General features: G+C 52.0%; 1 protein-coding gene across 19 annotated transcripts in view; it reads right to left on the bottom strand.

Moving 5' to 3' along the window:
* The window catches only part of SYNGAP1 (synaptic Ras GTPase activating protein 1), a 188,454-nt gene that overhangs the window by 27,163 nt on the left and 147,030 nt on the right, over positions 1-14,261 (bottom strand). For all 19 annotated transcript variants that reach the window (XR_011849867.1, XM_072125692.1, XM_072125702.1 and 16 more), the window contains 5 exons: positions 7,396-7,950; positions 4,878-5,022; positions 4,652-4,796; positions 4,074-4,313; positions 319-520 (listed from right to left, as the gene is read on the bottom strand). Coding sequence is in view for 18 of the 19 variants with exons in the window: in XM_072125692.1 (XP_071981793.1) it covers positions 319-520; positions 4,074-4,313; positions 4,652-4,796; positions 4,878-5,022; positions 7,396-7,950 (1,287 nt within the window). In the remaining variant the exon portion in view is untranslated. The remainder of the gene's footprint in view (positions 1-318; positions 521-4,073; positions 4,314-4,651; positions 4,797-4,877; positions 5,023-7,395; positions 7,951-14,261) is intronic.

Raw genomic sequence — 14,261 nt, 5'->3', positions numbered from 1 at the left:
GGTATAATACACAGTACACACCCTCTATATAGTAACATCCCCGCTATGTACTATGGTCCGGTATAATACACAGTACACACCCTCTATATAGTAACATCCCCGCTATGTACTATGGTCCGGTATAATACACAGTACACACCCTCTATATAAGTAACATCCCCGCTATGTACTATGGTCCGGTATAATACACAGTACACACCCTCTGTATAGTAACGTTATGGTCTGATGCTGGGATATTACATGGCAGACCCCTTGTATATGGAGCCCCTGGTTGTAGATGACCCCCTCAGATTCCTCGGTGAATACCATTATACTTACTTTGCTGAGCTGGGGGATGACCTCCCATAGCAGGGCGTGTAAGGTGCTCAGCTCCCTCCCCAGGTCGATGTAGCCCTCGAAGTTGCTGCTGTTGGTCAGCGCGTCCATGTTGGAAATCTCATACAGGAAATTCTGCATATTGGCCAACTCCGTCTCCAGGAACTCATTCATGAAGGACATGTGCTCCTCCTTACTGCTGAATCTGAGGAGAGCAGCACCTGAGCATTGTGCACCACGCCTGCGCGGCCACCTGATGGCGCAGTCTCCACACCATGGACCCCAGCGGTCAGACATCTCACCAGCACACTACATGGTCAGGACCCCATCACCGCCCCCCATCAGGTGGTCTCTATGTCAGGACCCCATCACCGCCCCCATCAGGTGGTCTCCATGTCAGGACCCCATCACCGCCCCCCATCAGGTGGTCTCCATGTCAGAACCCCATCATCGCCCCCATCAGGTGGTCTCCATGTCAGGACCCCATCACCGCCCCCCATCAGGTGGTCTCCATGTCAGAACCCCATCATCGCCCCCATCAGGTGGTCTCTATGTCAGGACCCCATTACCGCCCCCCATCAGGTGGTCTCCATGTCAGGACCCCATCACCGCCCCCCATCAGGTGGTCTCCATGTCAGGACCCCATCACCGCCCCCCATCAGGTGGTCTCTATGTCAGGACCCCATCACCGCCCCCATCAGGTGGTCTCTATGTCAGGACCCCATCACCGGCCCCATCAGGTGGTCTCTATGTCAGGACCCCATCACCGCCCCCATCAGGTGGTCTCTATGTCAGGACCCCATCACCGCCCCCATCAGGTGGTCTCTATGTCAGGACCCCATCACCGCCCCCATCAGGTGGTCTCTATGTCAGGACCCCATCACCGCCCCCATCAGGTGGTCTCTATGTCAGGACCCCATCAACGCCCCCCATCAGGTGGTCTCTATGTCAGGACCCCATCACCGCCCCCCATCAGGTGGTCTCTATGTCAGGACCCCATCACCACCCCCCATCAGGTGGTCTCTATGTCAGGATCCCATCACCGCCCCCCATCAGGTGGTCTCTATGTCAGGACCCCATCACCGCCCCCATCAGGTGGTCTCTATGTCAGGACCCCATCACCGCCCCCATCAGGTGGTCTCTATGTCAGGACCCCATCACCGCCCCCATCAGGTGGTCTCTATGTCAGGACCCCATCACCGCCCCCATCAGGTGGTCTCTATGTCAGGACCCCATCACCGTCCCCATCAGGTGGTCTCTATGTCAGGACCCCATCACCGCCCCCCATCAGGTGGTCTCTATGTCAGGACCCCATCACCACCCCCCATCAGGTGGTCTCTATGTCAGGATCCCATCACCGCCCCCCATCAGGTGGTCTCTATGTCAGGACCCCATCAGCGCCCCCATCAGGTGGTCTCCATATCAGGACCCCATCACCGTCCCCATCAGGTGGTCTCCATGTCAGGACCCCATCACCGCCCCCCATCAGGTGGTCTCTATATCAGGACCCCATCACCGTCCCCATCAGGTGGTCTCCATGTCAGGACCCCATCATTGCCCCCATCAGGTGGTCTCTATGTCAGGACCCCATCACCGCCCCCATCAGGTGGTCTCTATGTCAGGACCCCATCACCGCCCCCCATCAGGTGGTCTCTATGTCAGGACCCCATCACCGCCCCCCATCAGGTGGTCTCTATGTCAGGACCCCATCACCACCCCCCATCAGGTGGTCTCTATGTCAGGACCCCATCACCGCCCCCATCAGGTGGTCTCTATGTCAGGACCCCATCACCGCCCCCATCAGGTGGTCTCTATGTCAGGACCCCATCACCGCCCCCATCAGGTGGTCTCTATGTCAGGACCCCATCACCGCCCCCATCAGGTGGTCTCTATGTCAGGATCCCATCACCGCCCCCCATCAGGTGGTCTCCATGTCAGGACCCCATCACCGCCCCCCATCAGGTGGTCTCTATGTCAGGACCCCATCACCGCCCCCCATCAGGTGGTCTCTATGTCAGGACCCCATCACCGCCCCCATCAGGTGGTCTCTATGTCAGGACCCCATCGCCGCCCCCCCATCAGGTGGTCTCTATGTCAGGAACCCATCACCGCCCCCCTTCAGGTGGTCTCCATGTCAGGACCCCATCACCGCCCCCATCAGGTGGTCTCTATGTCAGGACCCCATCGCCGCCCCCCATCAGGTGGTCTCTATGTCAGGACCCCATCACCGCCCCCATCAGATGGTCTCTATGTCAGGACCCCATCGCCGCCCCCCATCAGGTGGTCTCTATGTCAGGATCCCATCACCGCCCCCATCAGGTGGTCTCTATGTCAGGACCCCATCACCGCCCCCATCAGGTGGTCTCTATGTCAGGACCCCATCACCGCCCCCATCAGGTGGTCTCTATGTCAGGACCCCATCACCGCCCCCATCAGGTGGTCTCTATGTCAGGACCCCATCACCGCCCCCATCAGGTGGTCTCTATGTCAGGACCCCATCACCGCCCCCCATCAGGTGGTCTCTATGTCAGGACCCCATCACCGCCCCCCATCAGGTGGTCTCTATGTCAGGACCCCATCACCACCCCCCATCAGGTGGTCTCTATGTCAGGATCCCATCACCGCCCCCCATCAGGTGGTCTCTATGTCAGGACCCCATCAGCGCCCCCATCAGGTGGTCTCCATATCAGGACCCCATCACCGTCCCCATCAGGTGGTCTCCATGTCAGGACCCCATCACCGCCCCCCATCAGGTGGTCTCTATATCAGGACCCCATCACCGTCCCCATCAGGTGGTCTCCATGTCAGGACCCCATCACCGCCCCCCATCAGGTGGTCTCCATGTCAGGACCCCATCACCGCCCCCCATCAGGTGGTCTCTATGTCAGGATCCCATCACCGCCCCCCATCAGGTGGTCTCCATGTCAGGACCCCATCACCGCCCCCCATCAGGTGGTCTCTATGTCAGGACCCCATCACCGCCACCATCAGGTGGTCTCTATGTCAGGACCCCATCACCGCCCCCCATCAGGTGGTCTCTATGTCAGGACCCCATCACCGCCCCCATCAGGTGGTCTCTATGTCAGGACCCCATCGCCGCCCCCCCATCAGGTGGTCTCTATGTCAGGACCCCATCACCGCCCCCCTTCAGGTGGTCTCCATGTCAGGACCCCATCACCGCCCCCATCAGGTGGTCTCTATGTCAGGACCCCATCGCCGCCCCCCATCAGGTGGTCTCTATGTCAGGACCCCATCACCGCCCCCATCAGATGGTCTCTATGTCAGGACCCCATCGCCGCCCCCCATCAGGTGGTCTCTATGTCAGGACCCCATCACCGCCCCCATCAGGTGGTCTCTATGTCAGGACCCCATCATCATCCCCATCAGGTGGTCTCTATGTCAGGACCCCATCACCGCCTCCCATCAGGTGGTCTCTATGTCAGGACCCCATCACCGCCCCCATCAGGTGGTCTCTATGTCAGGACCCCATCACCGCCCCCCATCAGCTGTTCTCTATGTCAGGACCCTATCACCGCCCCCATCAGGTGGTCTCTATGTCCGGCTCCCTTCACCCCGGCCCCCATCAGGTGGTCTCTTTGTCAGGACCCCATCACCGCCCCCCATCAGGTGGTGTCTATGTCCGGCTCCCATCACCCCTCCCCCATCAGGTGGTCTCTTTGTCAGGACCCCATCACCGCCCCCCATCAGGTGGTCTCTATGTCCGGCTCCCCTCACCCCTCCCCGGCCCCCGCTCTCACTTGAAGTTGAAGTTGGCCAGGTTCTGGATGACCTTGGCGATGAGTGTAAGGGTCCTTGATGTTTGCTCGTCAGGATATTCCTGCATCAGGCTGAAGAGGCTGGGGGACATGATGGCCGGACACAGAAAGCGGAGGAAGAGAGAGGCACTGATGAGTCGATCTGCGATGTCTTCACGGCCGCGCTCCGCACAGCGCATCCTCCATGAAGCAAAGACTTCCTTCAACTCCCGGGGAAACACACTACGAGGGATAGAAAGAAGGAGGAGGAGAGTGAGAAGGAGTGAAGGGAGGACACTTAAAGTCATCCCTGCAGACACCAAAGGGTGAACCAACATGGCGGCTCCACCGTAAGCCCCAGGGACACTTCAAGTGTCAGATAAGAAGGGGATGGGAAGACAGAAAGACGAGGAGAGAAGAGCGGTGAAGGCGAGCGAGGAAACAACGATGGGAAAGACTGAGGAAAGGAGAACGAAACGGAAACGGGGCGGGAAGGGGGAGGAGTCAAATGTAATGGAGAATGACTAACATATAACGTCTTATCGTTTCCTGGAAATGACATCACATGACCAGACACTGACCAATGGGAGTTGAAGACTTTGCAAAGCGCAAGTTCGCAGCACATCCTGAGATTGGCCTGGTGATCGGGCAGGGCAGAAGGCGGACAACGCATGGGGTCTACCTCGCAGTCCTCCTCTGATTCATACAGAGCCCGAATAAACTCACCTGCCAACGAGAAGGACGGACATGTAGATTATACACAGCGACGCCCTATCCACCACCATCTGACGCCCCCCCCGGCCTTACCAATGGCTTCCTTGAGGTATCTCTGTCCTATCAGTTTCAGATACTCCTCTATGGCTTTAGTTGCTAGTGTGTTCTCACGGAGAATAAGGTGCTCTCTATCAAGGAAGCGATCGACTTCTGTCATAGCCATATCCGAGAGGAAGTCCTGGGAAGAAAGACACGGACCATGTCTGGCTGGAAGGTAACTCTGAACCCTACATGTGACGTCTATCCATACTGGGCCAAGCCATCAACCTCTAGCAGTGGTGGAGAACCTGTGGCACGGGTGCCAGGCCCCCCACCAGAGAGGACTCTGATATCTTCCTGCAGTCCCTGACAGCCCAGGACCTACTGGGACTACAGGAGGAAAAGGGTCGACGGATAATTGTAGCCCCTGCTCCAGACCTGACAGATCTTCCTGCCCAGGGGACATTGGAGTGAAGCTACACTGATCATCAGGATTTCTCTTCGACTGTATTGATGTCGTAAGGACACTGATACGATTAAAAGCTGTGACAGAGCAGGGAGCAATAACTTACTACTTACATTGCTGTGTTGTGATAAATCAGTGGGGTTTGGTCGTAGTTTGGGGGCACTCACTCTCTAAAACGTCCCCCATCTGCTTATACCTATACACCGTATGTCCCCCTAAGGGGTGTATAGGTATCTGGTGTCAGAGGCAAAGCACAGGCCCCAAAGACGTAGTAAAGACGCAAGTCCACCCAAGTCCAAGCAATAATTCTACGGTGCCGATCCAGAGGAAGGTAAAAAAAAAAAAACCCATAAGGCTGATGACCATTTCCCCAAAACGTAAAACAAATACGGGATAATGACCATCACCCAAACCAGAATAATACCCAACCCATCCACCCCGGGGACAGCTTACATGATGGAGACATCAGGATTGGGGTCTTTCGGGGGGCATTTAGAAAACTTTTTAGTTTTTTTTCTATTTTTTTTTTGCAGCGTTTTTGCGACTTTTGCTGCCATTTATCAACGTTCGCCTTGTTAGTTTTACTTTTCAGGGTTGTCATTAGTTTCCAGGTGTTTGACATGAAAACGTCTTAATTTTGTCGCAAATCTGTCAAAAAGTTGCAAAAACGCTCGTGCTCATTACTGGCGTCTTTCATGGCAAACAATGTCAGGCGTGTACTGAGCCCGGTTGTGTCATGGACGTGCAGAAGGGCTGATTTGTTTCTCACTTATGACTCTAGTCAGATTTTCCTTTATAATTTTTTTTTGCTCTTGCATTCGGGAGACATTTGCTGTGCGACATTTTGCAGTAGCTTGAGACATTTCTGTGACATTTGCTACAAAAAGTAGCAAAAAATATATATATATTTGATAAATATACCTAGGAAAAAACACATAAACCATGAGAACCATGAGAAATGTCCCCCATTGTCTTCTGGCTTCTAGAGTCAGACCTATTGTCGGACCCCACCGATCTGATACTGGGGCCTATACTGGGGACAGGCCATTGGCATCTGCACATCCCTTTAATCTGACCATAATCTTACAGGATTTGTTGTAGATCTGTGTGATATGTGACATTTGTGACCAGAAACTTTGGTTCATTGTCCAAACAAGACCTTGGATGGATGTAGAAAAACCCAAAGAATTGCCTAAAAATTCATCACAAAGTCCTCACAAAAATTCAAAACTTCACAAAAAGTTGAGGGCATAAACTTCATCTTCTGCCTTTACAAACAGCATCTAAATATGGATTGTGGCAATGGTGGCAGATTAATGGCTTCTCTTATGGCCACAAGTGGGAGAGATACTCTGCAGCGGTGCGCAGAGGTCCTGATAAATATCCCCCATTGGGTATATGAATGTGTGTATATGTCTATTGTGTATGTGTGTAATATGTATAAGTGTCTACTGTATATGAATGTGTGTAATGTGTGTATATGTCCATTGTGTATGTGTGTAATATGTATAAGTGTCTACTGTATATGAATGTGTGTAATGTGTGTATATGTCCATTGTGTATGTGTGTAATATGTATAAGTGTGGATACACTTTAATGAATCTAATGGGCAACAAAACTCCAAAAATAGACACAGAACTGTCCCAAGGAGCCGCCTCATGATAAATGACCCCCGATGTGCATATATGTGTGTAATAAAAGATGTACATGATACAAGTGCACATCCCTTTATGTGAGACTGGTAGGAAGTACCTACCCCTGCACAGCAGAAGAACGCTTGGGCTGTTTGTTTTCCCTCTGATATCAGAGAACAACCCAAGACTCATGGTTCAGGTTTGGAGAGAGAGGAAAGCGATATCAGGTCCTACTGCCTGGGGTGCATAATGATCAGGGGATTACTACGGGACCCCCCCCCCCCTTCATCACATGGGCCGGGGGGTTATATAAAAACACCTATTAGATAGCTGATTACAATTATTGTATAATAACACCTTACAGCCTCGTGCAGATTGTCTTTTGCCTCTTCCCCTGATGAAGGTCTACTATGAGCAGTGGTTGTCCTGTCTCCTGGCCCACACATGCAGACATAGATGTAGCTGTGCGTACCTTAGCCTTCCCCGTGCTTTGTAATATATGTACCAGCGCACAGGCCACCTCCTCTTTGCTCTTGACGCTCAGCACCGGCTCCAGCACAGCGCACAACATCCGGTAATTGTTGGTGACATATTCTGCAAACTCCTTATATAGCTCCATGGGAAGGATGCTCATAGTTTGGTATCGGGACTTTAGGCGGATGGAGGGGCAGCTGCTCTTCCCCTTGTAGGACGTGGGCTGGGAGACTGGGTACCACTGCTCCACAAAATGGCGCCCGCTGATGCTGGCGATGGGCACGTTCACCATGCCCACGTAGTTGCTCTTTTCCTTGCGCCGTTTTTTGTCGGTGTCCTTGTACAGGTGGAGGCGTAGGTTCCGGACAGCGGGCAGGTTGTTGAACTCAAAATGCTCCCCCCAGAATACGGTGTCACCCCGGGCTTTGCTGGTGGTACGGGCGTACAAAATATCATCCAGGCAGAGTTCGCAGTAGTAGCGCTTCTTGGGGGGGAGGTCACGAGCTTCGATGATCCACAATTTGAGGACATTGTCCACTCTTCGACTGTTATCCTAAAAAAAAGGGACATAATGGGAACAATCAGCAAACGGCAGAAGCATTGGACGGTCTCAAGTCACGGCTTTTATTTTGTTCTTAAGTTTTTGTCACAGTTTCAGGCCTCGGGGACGCAGGAGCGGCTTTTACCCGGCCGGTCACAGGGTGGGGCCGACCGTCTGCAACGCAAATCATAGGTCAGGTCATACCCTTTGTGGTATCTCCAGTCATTGACATTGGCGTGGGGTGGGGAGGGGGATGTCACCCGCTGATGTCCACTGGCCAACAAGGAGGAGTTTATGTCCCTCAGCTTGCGACCTGCAAAGTGTCTACTATCAAACTGTCAGCAATGTCACAGAATAAGGTCCTAAGGTCCGTCGTGGGTCCCGAGCTCCGCACACACACGGTCAGAATGGTTTAAGTAGGATCTCCCGCTCCTTCTCCGGGTACATTATGGACCTGCAGTTAAGTGTCCCAAATTGTACTGTTTGAGGTCTCTCTGTGGCCGAAATAAAAGAAAACAAACCTTTGTACCTACCTTCCTACTTACACTTGTGTCCGATACGCTGAAACTGACCAGTGCGCAGGTGCCGAGAGCTCTACTTTTTATTTTGGACACGGAGGGAAAAACTAATGGGCAATTAGGGACAATAAACCACTGGTCCATAACAACCTGTCAGCGCTTTAGGGTCCCAAATCACCCCGAAAGATTTCCGATTAAGCCTAGAAATTGTCTCAAAGAACAAATGATAAAATCTTTTTGGAGGAGATGGGGGGGGGGACTTTGTGTGTGTAATAGGGAAAGCTGGGAACCCTGATAGACGCTGCGGAGCTCCTCGTCTATGGGCCAGAGTGGACAGAAGCTACAAGGAGCTTCCGTCCTGGAGGATCTGCCCTACATTGTGTGAATGGAAAAGAAGAGTAAGGAGGACCACAGATCCCAGCAGAACCAACGAGAGGACCCCGGGCATCACCCCAGGGCACAGGATAGGGGGTGGGGAGGTGCTGTATTACACCCTCCTGATGGCTGGGGGTCTCGGTGATTAGATACTTATTCCCTATCCCGGAGTCTGGAGGAGACTTACCTGCTCTTCTGTCTCAGCTGCCAGGACATACAGTATAGATAATACCGCCATCTATGTGATGACCTCGTCTAGTAGATCCACATTGATAGGTTCCCTCATTGTGAGGTGTCCCGTCATCTGCACCTCGCGCCTCACTGATCTCATTACCTCCTATACGTGTAAGGTACGCGGCTCCTGCCATACATTTAGCTGATCTTTGTATCTGCTGCATAATTAGAGCTATATACTGTTACTAAGCAACTCCGGAGCTTTGTGTTACCGCCGCTCACACACAGGAGACGAAAAATTACACAATTAATGGAGCAGATTGTATGAAGGAGAGAAGTGGCCAAACCCAATGTCATTCACACTGGACTTCATAGATCATCCAACACCTGACCCTATACCGCACCTCCCTACAACCTGACCCCATACTGCACCTCCCTACAACCTGACCCCATACTGCACCTCCCTACAACCTGACCCCATACTGCACCTCCCTACATCCTGACCCTATACAGCACCTCCCTACAACCTGACCCCATACTGCACCTCCCTACAACCTGTCCCCATACTGCACCTCCCTACAACCTGACCCTATACAGCACCTCCCTACAACCTGACCCCATACTGCACCTCCCTACAACCTGACCCTATACCGCACCTCCCTACAACCTGACCCCATACTGCACCTCCCTACAACCTGACCCAATACAGAACCTCCCTACAACCTGACCCCATACACACCTCCATACAACCTGGCCCCATACTGCACCTCCCTACAACCTGACCCCATACTGCACCTCCCTACAACCTGACCCTATACAGCACCTCCCTACAACCTGACCCTGTACAGCACCTCCCTACAACCTGACCCCATACAGAACCTCCCTACAACCTGACCCCATACAGCACCTCCATACAACCTGGCCCCATACTGCACCTCCCTACAACCTGACCCTATACTGCACCTCCCTACAACCTGACCCTATACTGCACCTCCCTACAACCTGACCCTATACTGCACCTCCCTACAACCTGACCCTGTACAGCACCTCCCTACAACCTGACCCTGTACAGCACCTCCCTACAACCTGACCCCATACAGAACCTCCCTACAACCTGACCCCATACTGCACCTCCCTACAACCTGACCCTATACACCACCTCCCTACAACCTGACCCGATACTGCACCTCCCTACAACCTGACCCCATACTGCACCTCCCTACAACCTGACCCTATACACCACCTCCCTACAACCTGACCCTATACACCACCTCCCTACAACATGGCCCTATACACCACCTCCCTACAACCTGACCCTATACAGCACCTCCCCACAACCTGACCCAATACACCACTTCCCTACAACCTGACCCTATACAGCACCTCCCTACAACCTGACCCTATACAGCACCTCCCTACAACCTGTCCCCATACAGCACCTCCCTACAACCTGACCCTATACCGCACCTCCCTACAACCTGACCCTGTACAGCACCTCCCTACAACCTGACCCTATACAGCACCTCCCTACAACCTGACCCTATACACCACCTCACTACAACCTGACCCTATACACCACCTCCCTACAACCTGACCCTATAGACCACCTCCCTACAACCTGGCCCTAGAAGAACCTCCCTACAACCTGGCCCTATACAGCACCTCCCTACAACCTGACCCTATACAGCACCTCCCTACAACCTGACCCCATACAGCACCTCCCTACAACCTGACCATATACAGCACCTCCATACAACCTGGCCCTATAGAACACCTCCCTACAACATGACCATATACAGCACCTCCCTACAACCTGACCCTATAAACCACCTCCCTACAACCTGACCCCATACTGCACCTCCCTACAACCTGACCCCTATACACCACCTCCCTACAACCTGGCACTATACAGCAGTGATTTTCAACCTGTGTGCCGCGGCACACTAGTGTGCCGCGACACAAGGTTGAGTGTGCCGCGGGGGAAAGTTGCCCGAACTAGGCTGCCCCGGTGTCGAGCTGCCGCCGCGCCCCCGTATTTCTGCCCCATACTTACCTCCAAGTCCCACGTCGGCGATCCGCCCGTCTTCTGTAGCTCCTGTACCGCGCGGCCCATGTCACGTGACTGACGCGACCTGACGTCAGGTCGCGTAAGTCACGTGACCAGAGGCGCACGGTGCAGGAGCTACAGAAGGTGAGCGGATCGCCATTAGGAGTGAAGGAGACGTCAAGAAGACATCAAGGGTAAGTATATAGGGTTATTATTTGTATAGGGAAGGCAGCTAGGGTTTTTTTTTATTAGTAAAGGTAGGCTGGGGCTTTTTATTAGTAAAGGTAGGCTGGGGCTTTTTATTTGTTAAGGGAGGCAGCCAGGGGCTTTTTATTAGTAAAGGGAGGCAGCCAGGGGCTTTTTATTAGTAAAGGGAGGCAGCCAGGGGCTTTTTATTAGTAAAGGGAGGCAGCCAGGGGCTTTTTATTAGTAAAGGGAGGCAGCCAGGGGCTTTTTATTAGTAAAGGGAGGCCGCTAGGGGCTTTTTATTAGTAAAGGGAGGCCACCAGGGGCTTTTTATTAGTAAAGGGAGGCAGCCAGGGGCTTTTTATTAGTAAAGGGAGGCAGCCAGGGGCTTTTTATTAGTAAAGGGAGGCAGCTAGGGCCTTTTTATTAGTAAAGGGAGGCAGCCAGGGGCTTTTTTATTAGTAAAGGGAGGCAGCCAGGGGCTTTTTATTAGTAAAGGGAGGCAGCCAGGGGCTTTTTTATTAGTAAAGGGAGGCAGCCAGGGGCTTTTTATTAGTAAAGGGAGGCATCTAGGGGCTTTTTATTAGTAAAGGGAGGCATCTAGGGGCTTTTTATTAGTAAAGGGAGGCAGCTGGGGGCTTTTTATTAGTAAAGGGAGGCATCTAGGGGCTTTTTATTAGTAAAGGGAGGCAGCCAGGGGCTTTTTATTAGTAAAGGGAGGCATCTAGGGGCTTTTTATTAGTAAAGGGAGGCATCTAGGGGCTTTTTATTAGTAAAGGGAGGCAGCTAGGGGCTTTTTATTAGTAAAGGGAGGCAGCTAGGGGCTTTTTATTAGTAAAGGGAGGCATCTAGGGGCTTTTTATTAGTAAAGGGAGGCATCTAGGGGCTTTTTATTAGTAAAGGGAGGCAGCTAGGGGCTTTTTATTAGTAAAGGGAGGCAGCTAGGGGCTTTTTATTAGTAAAGGGAGGCAGCCAGGGGCTTTTTTATTAGTAAAGGGAGGCAGCCAGGGGCTTTTTATTAGTAAAGGGAGGCCGCTAGGGGCTTTTTATTAGTAAAGGGAGGCAGCTAGGGCCTTTTTATTAGTAAAGGGAGGCAGCCAGGGGCTTTTTATTAGTAAAGGGAGGCATCTAGGGGGCTTTTTATTAGTAAAGGGAGGCCGCTAGGGGCTTTTTATTAGTAAAGGGAGGCAGCCAGGGGCTTTTTATTAGTAAAAGGAGGCATCTAGGGGCTTTTTATTAGTAAAGGGAGGCAGCCAGGGGCTTTTTATTAGTAAAGGGAGGCAGCTAGGGGCTTTTTATTAGTAAAGGGAGGCAGCTAGGGCCTTTTTATTAGTAAAGGGAGGCAGCTAGGGCCTTTTTATTAGTAAAGGGAGGCAGCTAGGGCCTTTTTATTAGTAAAGGGAGGCAGCCAGGGGCTTTTTTATTAGTAAAGGGAGGCAGCCAGGGGCTTTTTATTAGTAAAGGGAGGCAGCCAGGGGCTTTTTATTAGTAAAGGGAGGCAGCCAGGGGCTTTTTATTAGTAAAGGGAGGCATCTAGGGGCTTTTTATTAGTAAAGGGAGGCATCTAGGGGCTTTTTATTAGTAAATGGAGGCCGCCAGGGGCTTTTTATTAGTAAAGGGAGGCAGCTAGGGCCTTTTTATTAGTAAAGGGAGGCAGCCAGGGGCTTTTTTATTAGTAAAGGGAGGCAGCCAGGGGCTTTTTATTAGTAAAGGGAGGCAGCCAGGGGCTTTTTATTAGTAAAGGGAGGCCGCAAGGGGCTTTTTATTAGTAAAGGGAGGCCGCCAGGGGCTTTTTATTAGTAAAGGGAGGCAGCCAGGGGCTTTTTATTAGTAAAGGGAGGCAGCCAGGGGCTTTTTATTAGTAAAGGGAGGCATCTAGGGCCTTTTTATTAGTAAAGGGAGGCAGCCAGGGGCTTTTTTATTAGTAAAGGGAGGCAGCCAGGGGCTTTTTATTAGTAAAGGGAGGCAGCCAGGGGCTTTTTATTAGTAAAGGGAGGCATCTAGGGGCTTTTTATTAGTAAAGGGAGGCATCTAGGGGCTTTTTATTAGTAAAGGGAGGCAGCTAGGGGCTTTTTATTAGTAAAGGGAGGCAGCTAGGGGCTTTTTATTAGTAAAGGGAGGCAGCTAGGGGCTTTTTATTAGTAAAGGGAGGCAGCTAGGGGCTTTTTATTAGTAAAGGGAGGCAGCTAGGGGCTTTTTATTAGTAAAGGGAGGCCGCAAGGGGCTTTTTATTAGTAAAGGGAGGGCGCCAGGGGCTTTTTATTAGTAAAGGGAGGCAGCTAGGGCCTTTTTATTAGTAAAGGGAGGCAGCTAGGGCCTTTTTATTAGTAAAGGGAGGCAGCCAGGGGCTTTTTTATTAGTAAAGGGAGGCAGCCAGGGCCTTTTTATTAGTAAAGGGAGGCAGCCAGGGGCTTTTTATTAGTAAAGGGAGGCAGCCAGGGGCTTTTTATTAGTAAAGGGAGGCAGCCAGGGGCTTTTTATTAGTAAAGGGAGGCAGCCAGGGGCTTTTTATTAGTAAAGGGAGGCAGCCAGGGGCTTTTTATTAGTAAAGGGAGGCAGCCAGGGGCTTTTTATTAGTAAAGGGAGGCAGCTAGGGCCTTTTTATTAGTAAAGGGAGGCCGCCAGGGGCTTTTTATTAGTAAAGGGAGGCCGCCAGGGGCTTTTTATTAGTAAAGGGAGGCAGCTAGGGGCTTTTTATTAGTAAAGGGAGGCAGCCAGGGGCTTTTTATTAGTAAAGGGAGGCAGCCAGGGGCTTTTTATTAGTAAAGGGAGGCAGCTAGGACCTTTTTATTAGTAAAGGGAGGCAGCTAGGGGCTTTTTATTAGTAAAGGGAGGCAGCCAGGGGCTTTTTTATTAGTAAAGGGAGGCAGCCAGGGCCTTTTTATTAGTAAAGGGAGGCAGCTAGGGGCTTTTTATTAGTAAAGGGAGGCAGCTAGGGGCTTTTTATTAGTAAAGGGAGGCAGCCAGGGGCTTTTTATTAGTAAAGGGAGGCAGCTAGGACCTTTTTATTAGTAAAGGGAGGC

The sequence above is a fragment of the Engystomops pustulosus genome, chromosome 9 (assembly GCF_040894005.1).
Source record: "Engystomops pustulosus chromosome 9, aEngPut4.maternal, whole genome shotgun sequence".
Classification (NCBI taxonomy): Eukaryota; Metazoa; Chordata; class Amphibia; order Anura; family Leptodactylidae; genus Engystomops; species Engystomops pustulosus.
Note: the sequence above shows the minus strand (reverse complement) of the source record. Positions and strands in the feature narration are given on the sequence as shown.